Source organism: Panthera uncia, chromosome B4, assembly GCF_023721935.1.
Source record: "Panthera uncia isolate 11264 chromosome B4, Puncia_PCG_1.0, whole genome shotgun sequence".
NCBI lineage: Eukaryota > Metazoa > Chordata > Mammalia > Carnivora > Felidae > Panthera > Panthera uncia.
The window spans coordinates 34,145,682-34,163,884 of record NC_064809.1 but is presented as its reverse complement, the minus strand read 5'-3'; the positions used below and the strand labels follow the sequence as shown (position 1 = coordinate 34,163,884).

The 18,203-nt window shown below is 44.4% G+C and overlaps 1 protein-coding gene across 1 annotated transcript; it reads right to left on the bottom strand.

The window, feature by feature from the left end:
- Window positions 1-366: 366 nt before the first annotated feature.
- Window positions 367-17,957, bottom strand: HDHD5 (haloacid dehalogenase like hydrolase domain containing 5). Its single transcript, XM_049627021.1, has 8 exons — window positions 17,788-17,957; window positions 11,919-12,122; window positions 10,749-10,861; window positions 8,843-8,936; window positions 7,481-7,514; window positions 5,124-5,298; window positions 1,441-1,629; window positions 367-1,252 (listed from the first exon to the last, which is right to left on the bottom strand). The coding sequence occupies exons 1-8, from the start codon at window positions 17,911-17,913 to the stop codon at window positions 919-921; spliced, it is 1,269 nt and encodes a 422-aa protein (XP_049482978.1). The 5' UTR covers window positions 17,914-17,957; the 3' UTR covers window positions 367-918.
- Between the last annotated feature and the right edge of the window lie 246 nt (window positions 17,958-18,203).

Sequence of the window (18,203 nt, the reverse complement as noted above, 5' to 3'; positions counted from 1 at the left end):
AAAGTAAATTGGATTGCTTGTAGAGGAAGGAATATAAGAAACACATTCTTTCCAGAATCACACAGGATTCTGTGTGATTTGTTCTTTCTGAACAAACCATAAGCAAGATCTTTTTTTTCCGTATCAGAGAAGTTGCCAAGTACATACCAAAGCCTGGGCATAACTAATTCCTAGACAGACTCAGGCTTTGCAGGTCGGGGGTGGGTTGGTGGTGGGAGGGAGAACAGAGGTAGGAAAGCAAAGACATCAGCACCTTATGGGAGCAAAATGGCACCAATCTCTTTGCTTCAAGATCACCCACATTGCTCACCCACTACTCTTCCCCCACCGGACTTTCTAGTACCTTCCAAGAAGCACTTCACAATAGACAGCATAATGAATTTTTATTATGATTATTTCAATTAAAAAAAATAAGCCCAAAAGTCTCTGGGCAATAAGCTAAAATACAATAAAAAGCAGTATCTTAGTGTTAGCGACATACCTTGCTGGCATGCAGTGACGCAGTAGTGCCTTCAATGCAGGCAAGGCTCTGTAGAAATTTCCACATTATTTCCTACCACTTCCCCTTTTTTCAGAAGTCCCTACTGAAATGAGAGATGAAACTGAGGCACAGAGGTAAAGGAACTAGCCTGAGGTCAGACTGCCAGGAGAATGAGACAGGAACTGAGCCCAGAAAATCCTGACTGTTCTACCCAAAATGCTACCCAGATACAATTCTGTGGCTATTGCCCAGCAGGAGAAGAAAAACAGTGTCTTCTTCTAAGTGACCAGTTAATAACACCCCGTGGGGCAGCAGAAAGTGTCACAGGAAGCGGCCCTGACTTGATGCCCAGCGATCTGGGCCAGAAGCTAGTCAACAGGACTCCCATAATGTTCCAGGGCCCCTCCTGCCCCCTTGCTTCCAATGCACAGCCCTCACTATAAAATCCAACCCTCCTTGTGGAAAACCAGCTGCACCGCCTCGTTCACATCATTCACGATGTGGGATGCCTCCATGAGCCCCGGGCTGAAGCTGAAGTCCCGGTGCCCATGGAATGGAGCCTCCTCTGCACCCTGGACAGGCTGGGTAGGCTCTGGACCCTTGGGATTGTACACACCAGTGCACACCAGGATAGAGGCGCAGCTCTGCGTTGCTGAGGGTCGTTGCCTCCACAAGCCACCAGCCCCCTGCTTCTCTGCCCCATCATGCTTCACCATCTGCAGGTACTTGTGGAACAGGTTGGCACCGTAGACATCAGACATAGGATTATCACTGGCAGGGGTAGCCATACCAGAAAAGGAAAGAGAAAAAAAAACCCAGTTCAGTGTTACAAAGTAAAGAGAGCAAAGGACAGCTGTGGAACTGGCGTGCATTTGATACAAGGAAACAAGGGAGTGAGCAGGTATGGAGGAAGAGCAGGGGGAGCCTTGAAAGGGATGAGAAGCTGGAGCAGCACTTACCCAATAGCATAGAGTTTCCGAATGGGGGCCACCCAGCCCCGCCTCTCCGCCTGCTGCCTGATCAGGTCCTCTGCATACTGGTAAGTGAGGACGCTGGGTTTGCCCATCAGGCCTTCGTATCGCAGCTCTTTGCCCGTCATTTTTCGGTAAATGGTTTCCAGGCACAGCAAAAAGGTGCCATGGCCAAACCTGTCAGAGAAGAGAGCTCAGCAGTTCAGGCCTCCCCTCACAGGCCCTAAGCAGGACCCTATACCTTTCACTCCAGCACCCTGTTGGTGACAGGTAAGTGAACTTATTTCTAGTAAGAATGACATTACCTATTTTTATGACCTGCTGTTACCTACTAACATTTGTTGAGCACTAGAGATGGCATACCACACTTACCTCTCAGAATAACCCCATGAGAGAGCAGTCATTCCCCTCATTTACAGTGAGAAGACTGAGGCATAAAGATTAAGTAACTTGCCCAACATGGCAGAGCTAGGATTACAACCCAAGCAGTCAAGACTCCACAAACTGAAGTTTAAATTCAGCTTTAAATTTGTGGAAACTACTGGTTGCCATTCTCCCCTTCTTTCTCAGTGTCAATTTGCAGCTTACCATATTGTGACCCGATGTAAAAAGTACTCCCTTGCCTCCACTGCAGCGAGGTGAGCAGCCATGTGAATAAGCTACAGGCAAAGAGTCAATGAAATCAGAAGTGCTGGGCTAAACTATTAGCAAGTGTAAAATTGGGGAGTATAAAATTGTTCCATCCTTCCCCACTCTTCCTGCTGCCTGAATGCTGATATGGCGGCTGGAGTTCAGGCAGTCATTTTGGATTATGCTGTTAGGAGCCAAGGATTGCACAGCAGGAAGACAGAGGGAACCTGTCCCAGATAGGTGGGACTTCCACACAAGCCCTGGACTGCTTACCGCATACTTCTTTAACATGAGAAAGAAAGAAACTTCTATCTTGTTTAAGACACTTTTGTTTCGGGTTTTCATCCCTGGCTGCTAAACCAAATCTTAACAGATGCTGTCCAACATATTAAAGTTGTATTTCACAAATCAAAACCACATTGAGATACCACCTCACACCAGTCAGAGTGACTAAAATAACAACTCAGGAAACAACAGATGCTGGCAAGGATGTGGAGAAACAAGAACCCTCTTGCACTGTTGATGGGAATGCAAACTGGTGCAGCCACTAGGGAAAAGTGTGAAGGTTCCTCAAAAAATTAAAAATAGAATTCCCTATGACCTAACAATAGCACTACTAGGAATTTATCCAAAGGATACAGGAGTGCTGGTGCATAGGGGTACATGTTACCCCAATGTTTACAACAACACTTTCAACAATACCCAAAGTATGGAAACAGCCCAAAAGTCCATCGGCGAATGAATAAAGAAGATGTGGTATATCCATACAATGGAATACTACTTGGCAATGAGAAAGAATGAAATTTTGCCATTTGCAACCACGTGGATGGAACTAGAGGGTATTATGCTAAGTGAAAGAAGTCAGTCAGAGAAAGACAGATATCATATATTTTCACTCATATGTGGAACTTGAGAAAGTTAACAGAACACCATGGGGGAAGGGAAAGGGAAAAAAAAGTTATAGAGGGAGGCAAACCATAAGAGACTCTTAAATACAGAGAACAAACTGAGCGTTGATGGGGGCTGGGAAAATGGGTGATGGGCATTGAGGAAGGTACTTGTTGGAATGAGCACTGGGTGTTGTTTGTAAGCAATGAACCACGGGAATCTACCCCCAAAGCCAAGAGCACACTGTACACTCTGTATGTTAGCTAACTTGACAATAAATTATATATTAAAAAAAAAAAAAAGAAAATTTAAAAATAATAATTAAAAAACAAATAAACTTGTATTTCAGTGTCACTTATTTATGTGACAAATTTTATTTTCAATTTTTAAATTACTGAATGAAAATTAATCTCGGGGTGCCTGGGTGGCTTAGTCGGTTAAGTGTACGACTCTTGGTTTCAGCTCAGGTCATTATCTCACAGTTTACAAGTTCAAGCCCTGCGTCGGGCTCTGTACTGACAGTGCAGAATCTGCTTGGGATTCTCTCTCTCCCTCCCTCTCTGCCCCTCCCTTGCACACGCTCTCTTTCAGTAAATAAATAAAAACACTTAACAAAAAAAAAGAAAGAAAATCAATCTCAAATTTAGTTTATAAACTGAAATTTGCCCCTGGCTATTCAGTTCCAACCTACATAACCAAACCCCTCTCACCTAGTGTCAGCACACACTAACTATAGGAAGAATACTTCAGAAAAAATATCTAACCTCAGCATGCAGAAATATACATTTTATAAAATATTTATTTATTTTGAGAGAGAAAGAGAAAGCACAAGTGGGGGCAGACAGAGAGAGACAGAGAGAGAATCCTAAGCAGGCTCCATGCTCAGCTCAGAGCCCCGATGCAGGGCTCGATCTCATACTGTGAGATCATGAACTGAGACAAAATCAAGAGTTGGATGCTTAACCGACTGAGCCACACAAGTGCCCTTGCAGAAATATATCTTTTAAAGTAACAAGGGAACACTTGTAACACTCATCTCTTTGGAGTTAATGAGTGACATGACTTCAGTCGCATCAAGTGTTGGGCCTGCTGCCCTCTGTTGATGGATCACTCACAGAGTGCACTGGGAATCAGTAAGTAGCAGAGAAAGAAAACTCTAGACTTTGGGCCTGCAGATTAAGAGCAGCCATACAGTACACAATAGCCATAGCTGCCCTTCCAGGAAGGCCCTCAAGGGCTAGGAAAAGCGCTGCCTAGACTGTTCTTAGCCTCCAAAAAGGACACGCCAGATGAGGTTTAAACAGCTGAGCAGAGAACATGGGCCTGCTCAATATCAATGTGCCTTTGAGAAAGTCACTTACCCACTGGGTCTCAAGCTCTCTGGCCTACACAATCATCAGAATAATTATTGCATACCCTGCCCCTACATCTTAAGGGCAGAAAGAAACAACAAAGAACTCGTGCTACAGGGACAATGCAAGGAGCAGCTGTACTGCTGGCCTCAGAAGTCATCCATCATTTGGGCTCCACAGGCAAACACAGCATGTTCTGGGGGAGCCCAGCTGGCTCAGTCGGTGGAGTGCACAACTCTTGGTCTAGGGGTCATGAGCTCAAGCCTCACATTAGGGATAGCGATTACTTTAAAAAATAAAAAATCTTAAAAAAGGGGTACTTGGGTTGCTCAGTCAGTTAAGTATCCGACTTGATTTTGGCTCAGGTCATGATTTCACAGTTCGTGAGTTCAAGCCCCACATCAGGCTCTGGGCTCACAATGCAGAGCCTGCTAGGGATTCTCTCTCCCTCTCTCTCTCTCCCTCTGAAAATAAAATATATAAACTTAAAAAAAATAAAAATCTTAAAAAAAAATAACATGTTCTGTTAAGATTCTGGAGGGCAAAGATCATGCGTTAAAGATCATCTCAACATATCTTCAATGTTCTGTAAGCTATACTTTTCGTTTAATAATTAGAAGTGACCCATTGAAAATCCTCCCAGAAGATTAAGTTTCTGTGACAAATATGGGTTCTGCTCAGGCAGGGGTCTGACCACCCAGAGTACTGACCGCCCAGATGGTAGGAAACTGTCAGCAGGACCACCCAGGCAACAGATGGCAGTGGCCACCACAGTCAAACCCAGAGACTCTGTGTCCTCACCTGGGCATCCTAGCTTCAGCCATCCAAAGGAGATCCATGTTGCTGGCCAGGACAGGAAGATGGGGATAGGGGGCTGTTGCCAGACCAGTCCCAGGGTTCCCATTGCTGAGAAGGACATCCATGATCAGCTGCAGGCTGGTCTCCCAGCGGATTGGCTCCCCAAGGAGGAGTACCCCTTTAAAGAGTAAAGGAATGGAGGTGAGGGTTGCAGGGCACTCTGCCTGCCCTCTGTGGCTGGCAGGAGGAAGGCCCTTAGAAGGCCAGCTGATGCCAGCTGGCACCACCCAACCACAAGCTCTTCCTCCACAGTATACACCCCTGCAAGGGCACAGTTCCCAGAACCAGCCTTCAAAGAGCCACTCACCCATTCACCCAAGGTGAACAAAGCCCAGGACCCAGGAAGGCACTTCCTAAGGGCTCCCACTTTTCACTTGTATTCGCCAGTACTTCACAGAAGAGTTGAAAACAAAGAAAACCAGCAGCCAAGTCTCAAGCCTGCTTCCTCCGATTGACTAATGCTCTCCTGACCGCCTCACTCACAAGTACCTGGCAAAGGGCTCATCTCCCTCAGCCCCTTCTCTCTGAGCCCCAGAGGCCTGTAAACCTAACAGCTAGGACAGGGGGATCCAGAGTGACACAGACCTGCATTCCAAGTCCCTGTTAATTTTCCTTTGTGAATGTGGGCAAGTTATTTACATTCTCTAAGCCTCGGCCTTCCCAAGTATGTAATAACAATACCTACTATCGTTTAGGATAAAAATGATGTAATAAAACACTTAACCCATGCTGGACACACAGCACTTAGCAAATGGTAGCTGCCAATATAAGCTACAAGGCCAGCGACTGAACAAAACCGGTGGTCTCAAGGGGGAAGTACTGCCCCCTAGGGAGGTGTTCTAGAAACTGGAGGGTGTATTTTATTTTTTATGTTTATTTATTATTTTTGAGAGAGAGAGAGAGAGAGAGAGCGAGTGGGGGAAGAGCAGAGAGAGAGGGAGATGCAGAACCCGAAGCAGGCTCCAGGCTCTGAGCTGTCAGCACAGAGCCCAACACAGGGCTCAAACCCATGAACTGTGAGATCATGACCTGAGCAGAAGTTGGTTTCTTAACTGACTAGGTCACCCAGGCACCCCTGGAGGATGTATTTTAATTGTAATGATCATGGCAAGGGATCATGGGAGGGGGCCAAGAATGCTAGATGCTCAGGACACTCCTACTAAACAATCAAAAACTGGCCCCTATTAACATTTGAGTGTTCCATCTGACATTCACAAAGGTGAAAAACCTATTTATAATTAATTGAGCTTAAGCCCTAATTTAATTCTACATGTAAACATAAAGTATTTTTTGGTAGAGTTTTCATACACACTCATTTTCCAAAAATGCAACTATCATGTAAGTCAAGAAAAGACTGCACTTTATCTTTTCAAAACTTTACCAATAGTTGTTCCCTATTTTGGAAAATCACTTCACCAATGACAATGCTGCCCCTAATTTCTGAGTCACAAATAAAACACACCTATATCACACCTATTACACTTATATCAGGCTGCATTTGTAGCTGTAACATTCATGGTGATTCCATGTTTTGTATTATTATTTCACTACTTTATTATGTCTTCTTGAATAATCATTTACATGTTGAAGTACATATTACCTTACTAAAAAATTTTTATCTCTCCCTCTTACAATTAGGGCTTTAGGGGCAGCTGGGTAGTTCAGTCAGTTAAGTGTCTGACTTTGGTTCAGATCATGATCTCATGGTTCGTGGTCTCAAGCCACGCACTGGGCTCTGCACTGATGGTGCAGAGCCTGCTTGGGATTCTCTCTCTCTCCCTCTCTCTGACCCTCCTCGACTCACGCACTCTCTCTCAAAACACATACATACATACATACATACATACATACATAAATAGGGCTTATGTTGAACTAGTTAATTTTTAATATACAGTATTATTCAGTATGTATTCAATTAATATACAGTATCAGTGAACTTCACTGCAGAGTAGTAAAGAGGACATTATGGTATTTTTGTTATACAAGGGAGAACTGGGTTTAATGGAGCTGTGAAACACTGGTTTAGATAACCTCTGGGGGCCTTTCCATGCTAAGATTTTCTACACTTACAATTTTTCTGGAATACTAAGGCAAGTGACATGGGGAAGGAAAGATTAAAAACAAATGTCTCAGAGGTAGTAAGTGGCAGATCTGAGACTAGAACCCAGACGACCTGACATCCAACGCCCCTAGCAACCCTACCAGTCTGTAGGCACAGAGCAGCACTAGGACAGCCTGGAGGGCCAAAAGGAGAAGCACCCAGAGCCACACCTATCCATCCCAGCAGAGGACCTCATTACCTTCAATGGCAGGGAAGTCGTTCCTTAGAAGGGGCTGCCAAGAGACAAAGAATAGGCCCATTAATGCCACAGTCGCAGTCCACTACCAGACAGCCACACAACCAGTTTCAAGGGGTAGCAGGAGGAAAGACACACTTCAGACAGATCAAAGACCACCCCCAGGCCTAGTCCAAGCCAAGGAGAAGCCAGATAGGACTGAGGAAAAAAATTTACAAAGAAAAGTAAAGAGAGAAAGAGCAGGGCTACCACAGAACAGTCTGAGGGAACCCACATATGAAAGTCTCCCAGGAGGAAGGGCTAGTCAGCTGTCCTTCTCCAGAACAGGAGGTAAGTTATAAGCCAAGCAAGAGTCTAGAATCAGGTAGCTCAGATGAAGTAAGCCTATGGAGAAAAGGGAGGCCATCAGGGCATGATGGACCATTTCTCTCAACATGAGATGAGGAGGCAGGAGTCTTCAGTTTACCAATCTCCTGGAGTCCGTTCCTTTTCTAGACTATTAGTCCTGGCACTACTATTAACCAGCTATGTGACCTGGGGCAGGTCCCTTCCTCTGCACGGGGCTCAGTCTCTGAGCTGCTCTAAGATCTGTTCCAACTCTGACATTCTAGTTCTCCACATAATTTGCATGGTCCTAGAAGAAAGCTTTCAAAGGCAATGAAGTGCTCTATTCAATCAGAAAGCTCCAGAGAAAGGACTAAGGCTACATAAACAAAAGTTAAGCTTATTTGTTTATAACTACATTTTTCCATATTTTGACAGTGGTTTGACTTAAACTGTAGGCCATATGACATAGAGTTCACATGAGGAAGGGGGGCCAAAGGCCATCAAGGGCGGGCAGTCATACTCTAAAAGATCAACGAGAGGCTCCGTAACTAGTGATCAGAAGAGATAAGTCAAATCAGTGGTTCAAATAAGAGCCAAACCCGAAAGGAATATGGACATACTCAGAATTGCTGGTTACTTTTAAAAGCAAGCTGTTTCTCATAAGGACAACTTTCCATAGCAAGCTTCAGTATAAAGTAGCAGCAATGATTAATTTCACAAAGGTTAATGATTCTCCCAAGCAACACTCAAAAAGCCAGTTGGTAAAATATAAAACTCCTCACTGGAAATGCTAAGGCTTTGAAAGGGATTCTCAGCTAATTACAAACGATGCAGAAAGGAAAGCCCTTAGGAGCCAGTTGCTCTTCTGGGCCATCCTTGTGTATCTGGGGAACAAAATCCTTGGCCAGATATGCCTCTCCAAGATGGGTAAGATGAAGTTCTTAGTGGGAGGGGTTGCAAGGCTGGTAAGAAGAACCCATGTGGGGAATAACAGGACAAAACTAAACACGAGACACCCAGGAGCATGCTCATTATTACCGTGGTCTTTGGCCGCCGCTGGAGATCCACCATGTCAAGCACAGGAAAGGCCATTCGCAGCTCATCCACAGTAACCACATTCTCAAAGCCCAGTCTACAGCAAGATTAGGAAAGCAAAGCTGGACACTTCTGGGAGATGCCTCTAAGGTGAGGGGAACCAACACAGTCCCAACCAAACTAGTCCACCCAATCCCCAGACAGGAGTAAACCAGTGAGAGCCCAGACACAGCCCCGCAAGGCCCATGGCAATCCTGGAGGACAAGCCATGACTGCACAGGCAGAGCATGTATGCACACCATCACTGAATGCATCGGTGGTCACTGGGCACACTCCGGTGCCAGGTCCTATGCTGGGCACTACCAGGGCACAGAAGCACACAAGAATCTCTGGCCTCAAGCTCACTACATGCCCAGGGCCCATTTAAACCAGCACTCTGTGAACAGTGCTGCCACATGTGTTGAGTTCAAAAGAGGAGACTCCTCAGTGGGCTGGTAGCTGGACAGAGTCTAGAGAAGTCAGACGTGAGCTAACTCTTGAGGAGAAGCCAGATTCAGACAGTTTGGGGAGCCCACGAAGAGTGGAATGCCAGTGCCAACCAACCTCTCCTCTCCAAGACCTGCCTCCATTTTCTTGTCCTCAATTCCCACTTAAAATCTTAACTGGGCATGGTTTCAGATTACTTTCAAAATGAATCTCTCAAAAATGCTTCCATTAGATCACCCTAACAGCAACAACACCTGCAATGACTCTCCTGCCCACATAAATAAGTTCGCTGGCCTCTTGCCCTTACTTCTGAGGTTTCCTTTCCGAGACACCACTCTTCCTCTTCTCATTCCCCACCCTGTCCCAATCCCATCTCCTGCTTTGGGGATCCATGTCTTCCCTGCTCTCTTCAGCATCCTTACCTCCTTCCCCGCATGGAAAACCATAACCATCTCCCGTGGCACAGCCACATCCCTCCATGAAGCCACCAGTCATTCCCACTCCCAGATCCTCCCTTCCCAACACCTGTGACTCTCAGAACCTGTACTGCACTCCTTGGTCTTCAATCATGTATCATCTTAAACACTCCTGCATCCTTTCTGGGTGTGCTACTCCTACCTCCTCAAGCATGAACCTTTTGAGGAAGACACAGCCCCATGTGCTTCTCTTGGTCTCCCTGCCCCTGCAGAGCACACAGCACAGGGCTGGTACAGAGGAAGTGCTCAACACAGGTTCACAAAATGAGCAAATGAATAAGCTGCTTGAGTACAGGGACCAAGTCTTCTGCCTCTTGAGTGTACACACACCCAAAAGGTTCACTGTAGATATTAGTTGATAAGTTGATTGAGCACCCCAAAGAACAATGCTAGAGCAGTTGTTCCCAAACCTAATTAGTTTTCTCTTTTAACATACAGATTGCTGATTTTTAATCTCAGACCTAGTAAACCAAGAATCTATATATATTTTTTTTAAGTTTATTTATTTTTGAGAGAAAGAAAGCATGAGCAGGGGAGGGGCAGAGAGAGAAAGGGAAGGGAGACACAGAATCTGAGAAGTAGGCTCCAGGCTCTGAGCTGTCAGCATACAGCCTGATGCGGGGCTTGAACCCATAAACTGTGAGATCATGACCTGAGCCAAAATCAGGCACTTAACCAAGTGAGCCACCCAAGTGCCCCCAAGAACCTGTATTTTAAGCTCCCCAGTAGATTCCAATTCAGTGGGCTGGCTTTTGGAAACTATCAGGAACCAGGACCGGCCATACCTGGGAGCCATCCTCCCTCCCTCCAGAGCCTACCACATATCCCATAAGCTCTGGCACCATGCAGTCAGAACACCTCACTATGGTCCCCCCTCAGCCGTGGAAGGAAAAACTCCAGTCCTGTCCTCTCCTCTTCAGCTAGAGCAAGAATCACCAAAAGGATACACTCGGGCATTTTCCACCAGGGGCCCCTGCCCAGACACCAGCATCCGCTTGTTGTGATATTGGGAGAAGAGCTTCATGGGGCTGTGAGAGAGAATGACTTGGTCTGGCTCCACCTGTACAGACAGCCAAAGACAGAGGACAGCAGAGGTGACACAACAGTTGAGGGAAAATAATGGGGAGATAGGTGGCTTCTTTCACTTAGAAAGGAAAAAAATCTGTGCAGAAAAAAAGTGGGGGCAGCCTTTTCTGGCACCCAGACACTTCTAGACACTACCCAAACAGGTGTGAAAAGAACCTACTTTGGCTCTTGCCACAAAAAACAAACAAGCAGGAAATGCCATTAGTTGTGGGTTCTGACCACTCACCAAACCTGTTCTCAGTTCCTCCAACTGGAGACCACAGGGTTTATGTGCATGTTCTTTGTCATTGTCACAGAAATATGCCTCTGACTTTCTGTTTTCAGTTCTACTTAAAGACTTAACTTTTTAACATTTATATAATACAAACTCCAACAATGCAGCCAATATTCACAATGTTTTTGGAACCCTCTCTGGAAGGCACAGAAGGGAACCAGTTGTACTCTTTTGCTCTGCATTCACCCCCAAGCAATGTTGAACCCAGTCAATCAGCCACTTTATTTATTCTTTTGGTTCCAAATGGCTGTTTCCAAAAACTAAATCCACCCTTAACAAAGAAGGATGTGTCAATGTTGATATACCAAGTGGAGCTCCAAATGGGCAAAAAGGGACTGCTTTTGGGGGACAGTGTTCATTCAGTTGTGTACAACTTATTTATGAGAAACAAGAGTGCCACCTGGTATACAGAGATTTAGGAAAATGTGACCCTTGCTTTCCAGGGGCTGACAATCCAAAATAGACAATCCTGGTGCCTAGAAAAGAAATGGATACAAAGACAGCAGACTGAAACTATCTAATCCATGGGCAGGATTTTTGTGCTCAACGCATAATGATATACAAAAAAATGCCCATGCTGATGAGGCTCTACTCATGAGTCTAAGCTTGAACTTCAAGTTATTTTCTAGTACTGACCCAACTGGCCATGCCCGAGGGCTATGCAACACTGCCCGAACCCAGGAAAGGCAGCTTAGAGTTGGAAGGGGGGTGCCACCAGAACCACGTCTTTGGGCTTCCATGTCTCCACCTGCCTCACCTTGAACCCCAGCAGGGCTGACAGCTCCTGGGCTTTGCTCTGTTGTAAGATGTTCCCAGCATTCGTGACAAAGACCACGGGCACCCGCAGCTGCCCATGAGAGTTCACCAGCCTACGGAATGCTTCCAGAGCAGCAGGGATCACTCTGTGACCCCGCACCAGCACTCCATCGATGTCCAACAGGAACCCAAAAGTGGGCGCGCTCTGCACAGTGGAAAGAGAATCACCACAGCGTGAGTCAAGAGGCAAAGGGGAAGAAGGAAAAGACCCTTACAAAATGGTGTGCCTCATTATCCCCAGGTCACCTAGAGCTTTGAATAGAAAATGAGGACATGGAGGGCACCTGGGTGGCTCAATCGGTTAAGCATCTGACTTCAGCTCAGGTCATAATCTTGTGGTTTGTGAGTTCGAGCCCTGCGTCGGGCTCTGTACTGACAGCTCAGAGCCTGGAGCTGCTTCAGATTCTGTGTCTCCCTCTCTCTGCCCCTTGTCTGCTCATGCTCTGTCTCTATCAAAAATAAACATTAAAAAAAAAAAAAGAAAAAGAAAATGAGGACATGGGATTTCTGATAAGGCAAATCCATCTATAAAAATGAATTAGTCCCTTGTCATGCATTTTTAAGGATATAAGTATTTGGTTAAAACTATCTTTACATAATTAATATAAAAGAATTTTTAAGTGGAAAATACAGAAATTCAAAAACATTCCAGCACTTTAACATAACCAATCTCATCTCTTTGTTTTCTCCCATCCAAGTACTAACCAGGTGTGACCCTGCTTAGCTTCTGATTTCAGATGAGATTGGGTGTGTTCAGGGTGGTATGACCATAGACTCTTCTTTTTCTATTCTTATGCTTATCACATAGCTACAACTACACTTTATATGTTCGATTTTACATCCTGTTCTTCTTGCTTGACATTAAAATATTTTTATCTGTTACAACAGCCTTCATAATCATCTTTTACAATTTTATTACAACACACACGGAGTTAAAAAAAAAAAACAATTCAATTGCTATAGATGATATAAAAAACTTCTCAAGTTTCTTGTCTCCTTCTTCCACTTAGTGTTGTTTCCTATCTTGTATGTTTCCAGGAACTTTTTATAAATCTATAGTAATAACTTCTTATCTGTTAACTAACACACAATGGCATTATATTTTATTTTCTTTTCCTTCTGACCTTTTTTTTTTTAAATACTTTTGGTATCTCTTATTTATCTTTCCATATCAATATACATAGTTCTATCTCCTAAACATCATTTCTAGCTACATAATTCTCAGTGAATACTCCACTAACATTATATTTCCCCCTATTTTGGATACTTACGTTTTCCTACATTTTTGCTACTATGAATAATGTTATAAAGAACTTCTTCATGATTACTAGTTTTTCCTTAAGCTAGATTCATAAAAGTAGGAGTAATAGTCAAGAGTGCAGGGGCACCTGGGTGGCCCAGTCAGTTAAGTGTCTGACTCTTGATTTCGGCTCAGGTCATGATCTCGCAGTCTGTGGGATCAAGCCCCACGCTGGGGCATGGAGCCTACTTGGGATCCTCTCTCTCTGCCTCTCCCCTGCTTGTGTTCTCTCTCTCAAAATAAATAAATACACTTAAAAAAAAGTCAAAAGTGCAAACATTTTGGGACTCCTGGGTGGCTCAGTCAATTGAGTGACTGACTTTGGCTCAGGTCATAATCTCACAGTTCATGAGTTCAAGTCCCCACATCAGGCTTCTTGTCAGTACAGAGCTTGCTTCAGATCCTCTGTCCCCATCTCTGTCCCCTCCCCCCTCTAAAAAATAAACACTTAAAAATAAAATAAAATCATCTTTAAAAAAAAAAGAGTACAAACATTTTAATGATGTGTAACCTATTGACAAACGTTTTCTAAAAACATGTATCAGGGCACCTGGATGGCTCAGTTGGTTAAGCGTCCAACTTCAGCCCAGGTCATGATCATGATCTCTCACGGTTCATGAGTTTGAGCCCCACACTGGGCTCTGCACTGACAGCTTAGAGTCTGGAGCCTGCTTTGGATTCTCTGTCTCCTTCTCTCTCTCTGCCCCTCCCCTGCTTGTGCGCTCACTCACATGCGCTCTCTCATTCTCTCTCAAAAATAAATAAATACTAAAATAAAATAAAAATGGGGCACCTGGGTGGCTCAGTCGGTTCAGCATTGGCCTTCAGCTCAAGTCATGATATCACACACAGTTCATGGGTTCAAGTCCCGCATCAGGCTCTCCTTGCTTCAGATCCTCTATGTCCCCCTCTCTCTGCCCCTCCCTTGCTCATTCTCTCTTTCTCTCTCTCTCTCAAAATAAATAAACAAACTTAAAGCTTAAAGTAAAAAAATAAAAACATGTGTCAACTTACACGGCCACTGGTAATGCACTTTATGCTTGCCGATAATAATTTTCATATGTATCAAAGAGTTTGTTAATTATCAAAGGTCCTGTTAATTTAAAAGTTTAAAAATGATGGTATCTCTCTCAATATGTATTTCTTGGGACTTACAAAGTTGAACATTGTCCTTTTTAAGTTTATTTATTTTTTTTTAGTAATCTCTACACCTAACATGGGGCTCCAACACACAACCCTGAGATAAAGAGTCACATGCTCCTCCTACTGAGCCAATCAGGCACTCTGAACATTGTCCTTTTTTAAAAAAAAAAAATCATTCTTTGGACGCCTGGCTAGCTCAGCTGGTGGAGCATATGACTCTTGACCTTCAGGTCATGACTCCAAGCCCCACATTGAGGAAAGAGATTACTTAAATTAAAAAAATTGTTTAGGGGGCGCCTGGGTGGCTCAGTCAGTTAAGTGTCCAACTCTCAATTTCGGCACAGGTCATGATCTCAAAGTCATGGGATCAAGCCCTGCAGAGGGTTCTGCACTGACAGCGCGGAGCCTGCTTGGGATTCTCCCTTTCTCTCTCTCTCAAAAATAAACATTAAAATAAAAGGATAGGATATTAAGTTATATTAAGGAATTACTAATGTTGTTAGGTATGACAGCATTGTAGTTATGTTTAAAATGTCATTTTCTTAGACGTACACACAGAAGAATCTGAGGGTAAAGTGATAAGAAATCAGCAATTCATTTTAAAATCTTACAGCTGGAAAAAACAAAAAATAAAAAAATAAAAGCTTAACACTGGAAAAAAAGAGAGGGGAGGAACATAAGCAAAGCAAGTGTGGCAAACTGTCATTAACTGCTAAATCTGGGAGATGGTTATATGGGTTCATATTATTGGTTTTGGATTTTTGAAAACTTACATAGTTAAAAAAAATAAAATGTCTCATTTGTGCTGATGGCTACAAAATTTAACCATACATAGTTTTAATGCCCATATCCTAAATAGCCACAAAAGTTGCTCTCTTAGAAATAAGAATCCACAGACCCTGCTACCGAAAACCTTTTTCAGGACAATTTAGCAATGTCTTTAAGGCTCCCTCATCTCTAACTATATAAATGAGTAATCATACACCTCCAACCCTTAGATGAATGTATACAGAGAAACCAAGCACTCAGTAACAAGAAAGTGAAGGTACAATTGTAACAAATGTGCCACATTAACACCCAGATATTAGTAACACAGGAAACTGGGGGAAGGGGGAATATATATAGGATTCCTCTACAGTTTCTGTTCAATTTTTCTGTAAACCTAAAACTTTCCTAAAAAATAAAGTTTATTAAGTTCTTTAAACAAAGTTATCTATATAGAAAGAGACCTCCTTTCTTTTTTTTTTTTTTTTTTTTCATTTTTCTTTTCATTCTCTTCTGTATCTGTGTTCTGATTTTTCTTCTGCTATCACTTGTTTTGTTATTTTTTGTTTTTAACTAGTCCTGGGTATTAGGCCAAATCCTAAAGTTCTTATCTGTGGCACTGATAAAATGTATGGTTTAGGTTTAGGTTTTATTTTTAATGTTTATTTTTGAGAGAGAGACAGACAGACAGACAGACAGAGAAAGGGGAGGGGCATGGAATCCTGAATCTGAGCTGTCAGAGTCCGATGCAGGACTCAAACTCACCGGCCACAAGATCATGAACTAAGCCGAAGTCAAGACACTTAACCAACTGAGCTACCCAGGTGCCCCAAAATGTGTGGTTTTAAGATTAGTTTGAAGTGAAGGGGCTACTAAGATGTTCCTTTGTATTTTTGCTTCTAACCTGGAATTGGTTTGGTATGTTTTCAACAACAGCATTAGAACTGTCTACTGTCTACTCCAATCACTTCCACATTTAAGAGAACTTACTATCTGCCAGTCATTGTGCAAAGTACCCTACATATATCAGAGAAAATACCCTACAGATATTCTTACAAAAACACTGCATGGTAAGTAATATCCTCAATGCATAGATGGAGAAATTGAAGCTTAGGAAGCTAAGTAATTTGCCTTAAGTCATTTAGTAAACAGTACAGGCAGGATTCAATTCTAAAGCTAGTACTCTGAAATGCTGACGCTACATGTCTTTCTTCCCTTTTTCTACTCTATCAGAAAGTCACTTGGAAATATCACCTGCAAAGACGCTAGAGTCAATACAATCGTTATAAGACAAAAAGTCCTTTTACCAAAATAGTCTCATTCCATGCTTCCAGCATGGCCACTTTTAGCTCTGTGGCACTAGTCAAGTCACTTAACTTCTTTGAATCTTAGCTGCTCCATATGCAAAAATGAGAACAGTGATAACATAGCTGTTAGGAGCTAGGACTCTGGCACCATACTGCCCTGGATTCCGGATTCTACCACTTACCAGCTGTACACCCTTGGGCAAGTTGCTTAACCTCTCTGTGCTTCAGTCCCTCCATCTGTAAAATGGAATAACAGTACTTACCTCATAGAGTTGTCATAAAAATTGTATAAATTAGTAATTGTGAAGTGTGTGGCACAAAGTGCTGTTTTTAAAAATAAGTATTTAAAATTATCAAAGGGTTACCGTGAAAGCACTACATAAATGTACAATACTATCATCATTACACACAGAAATTGTGATTTTAGAAAACGAAGTAATCCTCTTAAAAAAAAAAAAAGACAAATGGCCCAGGGGGAAGTGAGGGTGACAGATCTGACTACCTGCCTTATTAAGGTCCTGGCACAGTTGTCCACCAGCTGTTTGACCTTACAAAGAAAAGTACTTAAAAACTTGACTCCAAGCTTCAGCTTCCTTACTACAGGGTTATATCTACCTCCAAAGTTGTGGAATTATCACTTAAGCACCGGGACAAATTGGGGACCCTGCACCAGTTCTCTTCCTCTAGCCCCTCAGAGCTTCCCCTACATTCTGCATGTAACAGAGGCTCATTATAAGCACGGCCCACAAGCGAATGGAACCAAAGTAAAAAAGTCGCACAAAACCCACATTTATCTCTGAGCTGTCCGTTTATATAGGCGCGGATCCCAGAGGGGAGTCTATCGCGAGTCCCCAAATCTCTTTCAAATGTAGCTGAAATATCAAAACCGAAAGATTCTCATCCTGAAAAATCACAGAGGAAATGCAAGAATCACACTCTGACCAGGAAAACAGAAACACAGAAATCGCGGAGTAACTTTGGAGATGAAAGCAGCGAACGGCCAAGAAACAATCCTGGTGCGCGTTTTGGGTTTGTTTTGTTCATTCTCTAGCTGAAGTAACTTTTCTTTCAGGCCGAAGGCACGGCAAATCCCCTGACTGAGGGGGAGGCGGGACGCGCCAGGGACACTCGTGCTCTGGGAAAGAACGAAGCGCACCGAGGTCAGTGGCCTAGTAAAAGCCATTTCCCAGGAGGCCGGGGATGCCGGAGTGGCCCGGCCCCTCCCTCCCTCCCGGCGGCTCCGGCCCCATCCCCAGCCCTGAGGACCTGCTCGGTGGGAACCTGGACTTTCTCACCTGTGCGGAGTCCGCGGCGTAACCTCTTCTGGGGCAGCGGCCCCTGAGCCCCGCCGCCGCGCGCGCCGCCCCCCACCAGAGCCCCGGCACCGCACCGACAGCCGCCAGGCTGCGGAACACAGCCATCCGGCCGCCCGTCGCGCGCACGTGCAGACAGTCGCCACGGCCCGCAGCCGTCCCCGCCCACGTCCCCGCTGCGCAGCCAATCAGCGGCCAGGGAGCTCTCGGGCCGATCGGTGCCCGAGACATCTCGGGAGTTGTAGTCTAGAGTCCGTGTCTGGAAGCGCGGTGAGGCGCGAGCCAGTTGGGGCTAGGGGTGTGGCTGAGTTCTGAGTCAAGCTGGGCACGGGGTTGAGCACGAGCGGGGCGGGGCAGGCCAGGGGTAGCGGCAGGAACAGGGGCCGGTACTCAACCAG

Coding starts and splice junctions, on each gene's coding strand:
- HDHD5 (XM_049627021.1), bottom strand. CDS start 17,913: ATGGCTGTGTTCCGCAGCCTGGCGGCTGTCGGTGCGGTGCCGGGGCTC. Junction 12,123..17,787: donor ACGCCGCGGACTCCGCACAG/GTGAGAAAGTCC, acceptor TCCACTGTGCAG/AGCGCGCCCACTTTTGGGTT. Junction 1,630..5,123: donor GCTGAAGCTAGGATGCCCAG/GTGAGGACACAG, acceptor CTTCTCTGACAG/GTTTGGCCATGGCACCTTTT.